An 8,825-nucleotide genomic window follows, 5' to 3' on the forward strand; every position below is an offset into this window, starting at 1 on the left:
CGTTTTTGTGAAACGTACCGCAAGAGCACTGAAACAAAGTGTTCAACTTTGTACTAGTTTTTACATCTTTGTACCCAGTTGAAATATTTAAATGATGTTGAAAATGTTTTTCTAAACATTATTTACAAAGTTATAAATATTATGGTTGCATTTTCATTTAACCAGTATCCTGAAACTTAATAGAATGAATATAGCTTATATATATTTATAAAAAATATATTATCATCGTGTTTTGACACATAATAACCGGTTTATATAGTAATGTTTAGCATAATCCTACAGCATATTTTATTATAATCTTTCACACGTCATATTACAAAATGTATTAATTATATTGGCGGACTTAATGCCAGGGTAATTATCTATTAGTCAGCCATAGGTAAAGCAAGATACAAGAAACTAAGTGAGAAAGTTCATTGTCGTGTATATCGTGTACTCGTGTATTATTCATACAATTTAAAGATGGGATAGGTTAGGTTAGATTGGATTATGGTTAAGGACTTAATGCGTCGATCTTTGGGAATGGGCATAAGCACTATGGACATTTAATAGAATTGAAATAATTAATTGCGCAAATTTTGCTAAGGGAATGATTATATTTTTACGTAATTATCTCTTGTCCTTTAGGATGCTACCAAAAATACCAATGACAAATATTTCGACGTTTATACATAAAATAAAACCATATATAGTGATCAGATATGATTTATTAAGTATCCACATACTATAGAGAAGGAATGTTGCTCCCACAAGCATTGGCCGATGGGTTAGTAACAGCTGGAGTTAAAGTTTGGGCACGATAAAAATCTGAAACAAAAATATTGGAGTTACCAAAGTCGGTGGCATCAGTTTTTTGAAAAACATGATTTTCGTGAAACTGTTTGTTCACCGTGAGATATACGATATAACGCACTGTCACATAATGGGACGGAACTATTTGGATAAACGTGGGTGTTTCCGTTGTAACTTAGCCTAGCCCTTCAAGGGCACGGAAGTGACAAGATTAGGTTACTTATAGAACTATGCTTCCAGTGGGATTCAAGAGGAAATGTTTATGTCGACAGGCTCAATATTTTTTCCATAAGGAGTCGCAATTTAGACTCCGACCAAAAATATTGAATATTGACCATCATATGGATTCAGAATATAAAAGTTTTGGTTTATATATCGAATTCCACATTTAATATAGCGTTAATAATAAATAAATATGAGATCGTTGTATTTCCCTCCCGAGTATAATTCGATTCAGCATAAACTCGATATTTTAGCGTTTGATGTTCTAATATCTACAAACATCGCGAGGATCAGTACTTCGGACTTAAGTATAACTGATATTTTTTTATACCTTTTAAATATGAATATATCTGCGCGAAATTTTTCCGTGAACCTTTAAAACCAGTATTTTACCAATAATTGGTTAGTCAAATAAATACCTTGTTCCTAATAAACATAGAGATAATTTATCAATGGTTATGAAATTGATATCCAACGTTAATTAAATACAGAAAACTACGTAGATATCCATATCAATTTCCTAAAATTTATTTCGATGACAAATTAATAAGTTAATTTATCAGAAATAAATCGGCAACATTTTAACTTATCTTAAAGAAATTTATGTGAGGCTTAATTTAGAAAATAATTAATTATCTCCCCGTGAAAATGTGGTTTATTTAATGTAAAATTAATATGAATCTCGTTTACTTAATGACTTTTATTTATAACGACGCTACTATCTCTCCACTTGATTGATAAATATTTTTCTAAATAATCGCTCTAAATAACGCGTACAAGGTATCACCAGCATGTTTTATAGCAGAAAACAATTGAGAATGACGGTCATCTAAAGATATTTAAATATAGGTTAGTCAGGGCTATCCAATTATTGTGAGTAACTCCGTTTATCTATAATACTAGAGAATGGTGATTCCTATTCAAATCTTTTAGGAGAGCAATATAAAAAAAACTTTAATTATCCTGGTCGATACGTTAAAACCGTTATAATACGTTTTTATGTTTTAATTAATTGTATAATTACCGACATTTTAAAATTTAGAATTAAAGTTAATAATAAAAAAGCATACGGCAAACAAAAGAAGCCAGCCTGGGCTGGCAGGTAAGGGGAAATAAAAAGATAACGATGAGGACGATATTATGTATCATAGCCTACTCCATTCTTTTATTACCTACCTAAGTGATGACTACCCGAAGAAGACAGGTAGAAAGAAACTTCGGGCTCATTTCTTTGTTATCGATTCACAGTCACTTAAGTTATATAAGCTGGTGCATGCACAGTATCGTTAATACAGAATGAGTTAGATGAGTAACCTGGATATGCATTAACAGGCGAGGCCGAACAATCTACCCGTTGAGAAGGGCTACAATTTCCTGCAACGTGTCTCTACTTTTTAAGAGCTCGTAATATCTTATACAACTGTGCTCACACACTGCTGCTTAACGGCAAACAGGCAAAGCAACGGCGCCTAGACGAACTCTCGCATATTTTGAACCTACAATTTCGTGAGTAATATAGCATCAATCAGAAAAAATAACCACCGCCAAGATACAGATTTCCTTGTAAATATCGGAGACATCTACAAGGAAAATATTGATTTATTACTTTTTTCATATACAAATATCAAATCAGTCTGAAAGCATTAATTGCACACAAAGATTTCAAGATAACAACGATATTAAGGAAAAAAATGTTTTATTTGATTTGCATCTTAAATGTTTTTATTTTGGGAATTAACAGGAAAAGTACAATTATTTTTTTGGCAAAAACGGGAAGTGATTTTTTTAACTGAGATCTTGTAAAGATTTTTGTTAAACAATAAACGTTAAAAAAAACTAAATACAATGAGCCAATTACGATCCACCACAGACAGAAATAGATAGAATGTAAATAATACTATATTAGACAATTAAAGATAACATCAATTATTTACTAAAATACAGTATGATTCTAATTTTAAAATAATGGCACGCATTTTTTGGTTTGTAGGATTAAAAAAAAAATAGATAATCGACTTTCCGCTTAAAAATTCTTATCTTATTGTAGAAAGTATCAAATGGCTCGCTTGATATTAAATTGTTTTCTTTCATATTTATTTTTAGAATCGCGATGATTGCAATTAAGCCTAGTTTGACTCGTTAATTCAATGCGAACTCATAAACAAAGATTATTATTAATTTACTGGTTATTATCGATCACTTATCAGCTTTCAAAGGAAGTCCCAAAATCACACTTGCACTGTGTGGTAGGATTTCATCATATGTATGAAGTCATGACGTTTAAAGATTTTTATAATTTGCGTATTTTTTGTTGAAATAATTAATATACAATACAATTATTGAATGTCATCTCAAATATTTTATAAAACGTTACGAGTAGGTAATTATAAAGGTTTAAATAAACAAGCAAGTGCTTACAATTTAAAAATATAATCTACGACACTCTATTTCAGTCTTATTTTGGAAACTGGCAAACGAGTAGGTGTATGCTAAGTGATTACTCCGGCCCATGTACGCCCACGGTGCCAGAATGATTGCCTTTATGAAAAGAAAGAGAGTAGGGACAAATATATTTTAGGACTTTGTCAAATTCTCTGATGGTTAAAACTGCATTAGTTATTGGTTATTTCACACTGATTTTAAGTTAGACATGATTCCATACCGATGCAACTGGTCTGTACAAACTGAAGAACACAAATGCTTATTTCGTGACTGCACCCTCAAGATATTCACCGCTACCGAAAACTTATCTGCCAATTACAGCGGATGAGTAAATTGGAGCTAGGAATTAAACAAGTACAACTACCCAAAATATTTATTTTTTGGCTGAGCCATATTTAATTTAAGTGAAGGTGATCTTTGTATAATTTAATTATCAAATAATTTCAATAGACAATATTAGCGACTAGGTGGTGTTCGCGGCTTCGCCCGCGTGGAGAGCGTTTTCCGCTACAAAAGTCCCTCAAACACTGTTCATAGAGCCAACTGCAAGACAACTGCGCCATCTATTTAAAAAATCTGACTAAAAATTTCATTATTTCCCATGGGAACAATTTACCGCGATACAAAGTAGCCTATGTGTCAATCTAAGACATCGACAAACCGTGTTCCAACTTTTATCCAATCCCTCCAGCTTTTTCTGGGTTTACTTTTAACAAATATGTAAAAATCCAATATTTTCACAAACATACGAATTTAGATTATTAGTGACATTCGTTTTGTAACTACCACGGTTCTAAAATTACTAATCTGACACATTTATGACAAATGAACGATTCTCAATAACACTTTTGATGAAATATTAGTTACTTTCAGGAGCCACTCTGGACTCTTGAGAGAGCAGAACGGGTCCCAGCACGGTAGTCAGCACAGATCCTATGGTTGACGTAATCAATATTGCGATGACTATGATGTTGGAGTGCTGGAGAGCGACATGTTTATCTTGCTCGGTAGCGTCTTCTGATAGGGAGTCCATCGCTGTTCGCACCAAAACAGCCTGAAATCATAAAAGACAATTGTGATTGATTTTTGAAAAAATATAGCTCACACACAGATAATCCACGATAGAATTATTGTCACTTTTTTATACAGTTCGATTTAGTGATTTACATGGCAGACTGCAGATTCGTCTCTGTACCGAGATTTTAATTAATTTTGCGATCCTGAAATGTTTGTGTCGCGCCGAAGTATGGATCTTATTGATTTCTTTCTCTTGTCTGGATACAACAAGATGATCGTATCTTAAACAAGGGCCAAGTCTAGAGTAGTCGGCTGTATGTTTGACGTTATTCATATTTAAACATATAACCTACTTTAACTACGTCATAATGATTGTGCAAATATAATCCCCACTTATCCGGACTTTGTTTGATTTTAAATTGTTTTTATCTATTCTATTAATAGTAATATTACGTGGTATCATTAAAGATAAATAGTCGCTTAAATTATGTATTAAAAGGAAAGATAACTAATAAGTCAACGGATTATAGATTTAGAATATGGTATATTAATGTGTATTAAAGTTATCGTCACTGCATGTAATTATTAGGAATTAAAGTATGATCGAACTAGAATATTTGTCCTTACATCATTTTTTTAAATTAAAGAATTTATCGTCACACCGTGTTTTTGGCACTTGAAGATCATTAAAGCGTTAAAGGGACATCTCTATAGTTCTAAATACCACATAGTTAAAAAAGGAATTTTTACTAATTCCGAGAAAAGCAAAATGATCGCGGTTGGTTTTAAATCGGTACGCTGAGGTCGGACGATGATAGTTAATATTTTTAACATAGGTGTCGTGTTAAAAGTGTTTGTCTAACAATCTGGGATTTTGAGAAGATCGAATGTAGAGGCGTGATTGTTTTCCTGAGACTTTCATCTATTTTTATTTTGCATTCAAATATAAGGGTGATGGTAAAATCAACTTCAAATTGAATACATATATTTTAATTAATTTTGTATGTCTTCGAGTAAAATATATCTACATATTATGTATGTACATATGTGATAAAATCTGAAACCATATGAAATACAGGGAAACTGTCTTAAGAACCATTAGTTCTTTTTTATGAAAAAAAAAATTGGCATAGTCTTTTTTTTTGGTCAAGCGTGTGTTGTCCGTAAAAAATAGTCAAAATGATAAAAAAAAATAACGTGTGTCGCCTCAGTTTGATCTAACAATTATTACACTGCATGGGATCATTTAAACGACAATTTGTATACTTCTTCCTATTATCATAAATTCGAATATTAGTGAAAATATTTGGATGTTTATTAAACTCAAATGCGATACAATCGCTGAACAGATGCGGATGAAGTTCGGCACACGGATAGAATAGGATACTTTTTATCATGGTAATTTCCTTCCGTGGGAAATATTGGAATTTATAATTTATAGTAGATTACATTGGCGTCGTACAGATGGCGCTGCGGAACGCTACAGTGATTGCGACTGCCGTCGGGTAATCATCTCACGTCAGACGACACTGGACATTCTATCTAATATATATAATTCAATTTATTAATGTGGGGTCACCCGTACAAAAAAAAACAACACCGATTAAATACGTAATTTCAATAACAAGAAATTTTTGGATATTTAATTCGATATTTATTCCTTTTTACCGTTTTAGTATTTACACAAACAAAAAACATATGTATAGGTATAATGCATAGATAGTGGATTCAATAGTGCTTAGAAATTCGATCTATCTTCGCGCAAATTACACTCGCATTTGGTATTCATTGACGTTCATATCATCTGATCGTATGTTCATGGCTATAGGAGGATAAAATAGGTTGGTAGCAAGCTGCTCTGATTCATTTATAATTATCATTCAGTTTAAACTCCTCTTTATTATTATAGAGAAATTTATAGAAATAAAAACGTAACCTATAGACAGTTGACACCTATATTATGATTTTTAAATCCCGATTAATGTAACATTCGCCTTTCATGAACATGGAGTGAGCTGGTACTCGATAATTATTTCCATTATTATTAGGTAATGAATACCTATTATTAACATATATTTAAAGTCTATCGAAACTCGAAAAAAAAAGTTCCTTAACCTTGGCTAATAATGTATCAAGTTTCTTCACTAACACGTTTGTATGTTTCTTATTAGTAACTTACGCGAATTTCTTCTTATTAAATAAAAGGCCATATAAGTAACGTCCGGAAATTTCTTTAGTTACGTGCTCTAATAAAATGTTTTAATCCATGTTACATTATATTAAACAAAAATAAACAGTTAGAGAAGCCGCCACTGACATCTTTCAGGAAAATTGGATATAACGCAAAATCTGATAAAGGTTCTCTTTAGGGGCGCAACTTTTTATCCTGCTTTTATACGTACTTCACAGTTCTCGTTTAACGACTTCTTATTAATTGAAGACAAAAAGTATTTTAATTTAAATGTAATTGTACGTTCTTCATATCTCTTAACGTATAAGAATTTATAAAACAGTCTTTAAAATATATACAGGAATTTTTAGGAAACAATGTAATAGAATGCCATAAGAATTTTATGAAATGTTCATTATTATTGTGATATTATGGAGACAAAAGATTAAAAGCGTTAGCTAAATGTTTGTACCAGATCCGGACTTAAAGGGTCATAAGTCTGTCAGTTAGTTGGTAAGTGGCTTTTACCTACGACCATTTGTTGTTTCGTGGTTTCGAGCTTAGTTATCGATACAACATAAATTGTACAGCTACTTAATAAGTTATAGCCTGTCGCCTTCGCTTCGTATTATTTGCTGGAAAAGCTACATAAATGTTTATTATAAATTGTATTGTGCAGTCTATTGTTTTGCTTGGTTAGTGGATTTAATTTAAATTTGGTGTTTTCCTGTCAATTGTCATCAAGTCCAAAAATTGATTCCTAAGTTTTATTTTGTTATTTTTGTTGTGTTTTTGCTACCATATTTATTTTGGAATATAAATTTTAATGCCTCAATACCTCAGGCATAAAATTACTTACATCTCGACTACTTATGAACAGTAACCGTAAAAAAATATACATCATCTAAGATCTCATAATAGGTACGTATTCATTAACAAATTAGTGGCCGAGAAACTAACTGCAATTAGTTTTAATGCACAAATGAATTAAACTTATATACAATTGGAATGTTGGTCTAGTTCTCTCCGGATAATGAAAAGATCACTTTAAAATTTTATTAGCTGTGCCAGTGTAGACGACGTAACGCGGTGGCGAGTAGCCGGTGTGACGGCTGTATCCGCCGCGACGCGCCGCGCCAGGCGGCAGGCGCCGCGCGCCGAGGTGTCGCAGGACACCGCTTGCTACGCTGCATATGTAAAACGTTACCCTTGTATAATTAATTAGCATCACGTGAAATTGCGTCCGATGTTAAATAAAGTTAACTAGTCTTAATTACAAGAGATAAAACTATGTACACTTTTCTTAAATATGTTCTTATCTCGTAAACCTTCCTTGAATGTAGTGACGCCGAATTTACTTTAAAAACACGTGGTGAGATTTTGACTACTCAAGGTCTCGACCTCCACATATACCCGCTGCTATCAAAGATGAGTGATATAATGCTATGTTTGCGGCGGAAGCATACTTTCTATTTATTTTTTTTGCAATACTAGCTTTCACTCACAGCGTTGCGCTTATGAAAGAGTTTTCCGGGATAAAAGTTCTTTATATGTTTTCCTGAGATAAAAATTAGCCTATACCCTTCATAGGAACGCAAACTGTCTAATTATAAAATTTTATCGATATCCGATTATTTTTTGAGTTTATCGCGTTCAGACAGGCAGACAGATGTGTGGGACTTTGTCTTAAGACATATTTTTTAGAACTTTTTAAGTGGAATAATTCCGTCAATTGTTGTGCAAATTTAACCGTTTACGCAGCGCCGGCAACGGAAGCTCTCAAAAGGAATAAATTTTTCCCGTTTCTGCAACATTTTAATTGGTGCTCCACTCCTATTGGTGATAGCGTGATGTTATATAGTCCATAGCCTTCCTCAATACATAGGCTATCCAACATAAAAAATTTTTCAATACGATCAGAGCGTTTAAACAAACAAACACTTTAGCTTTATTTAATAAGTGAAGATAAAAATGATACTGGCAAATTTAAGCTTATTTATTCTGATAGATCATCTATTTGCTAAACATAAAGGCATCTAGAGATCCTTAGGGATCTTATAATATCGTCCAGCTTGACGTTAAATGATTTGAAATAAAATTGTTCCCCTTATTAGGGTCACGGAAAACATCTGGTCTCAAGAACTTGAGACAAAAATGTAATTGACATTAATGTGGGTTTCTT

At 32.4% G+C, this 8,825-nt stretch overlaps 1 protein-coding gene across 1 annotated transcript in view; it reads right to left on the reverse strand.

Moving 5' to 3' along the window:
• Nucleotides 1–689: 689 nt before the first annotated feature.
• Nucleotides 690–8,825, reverse strand: part of LOC115441033 (sodium/hydrogen exchanger 9B2) — a 17,378-nt gene continuing 9,242 nt past the window's right edge. The window contains exons 8-10 of the mRNA XM_037441728.1: nucleotides 4,652–4,785; nucleotides 4,324–4,510; nucleotides 690–807 (exon numbers count right to left, since the gene is read on the reverse strand). Coding sequence (XP_037297625.1) covers nucleotides 725–807; nucleotides 4,324–4,510; nucleotides 4,652–4,785 — 404 coding nt within the window. The 3' untranslated portion in view covers nucleotides 690–724. The remainder of the gene's footprint in view (nucleotides 808–4,323; nucleotides 4,511–4,651; nucleotides 4,786–8,825) is intronic.

The sequence above is a fragment of the Manduca sexta genome, chromosome 23 (assembly GCF_014839805.1).
Source record: "Manduca sexta isolate Smith_Timp_Sample1 chromosome 23, JHU_Msex_v1.0, whole genome shotgun sequence".
In the NCBI taxonomy this organism is placed as follows: Eukaryota; Metazoa; Arthropoda; class Insecta; order Lepidoptera; family Sphingidae; genus Manduca; species Manduca sexta.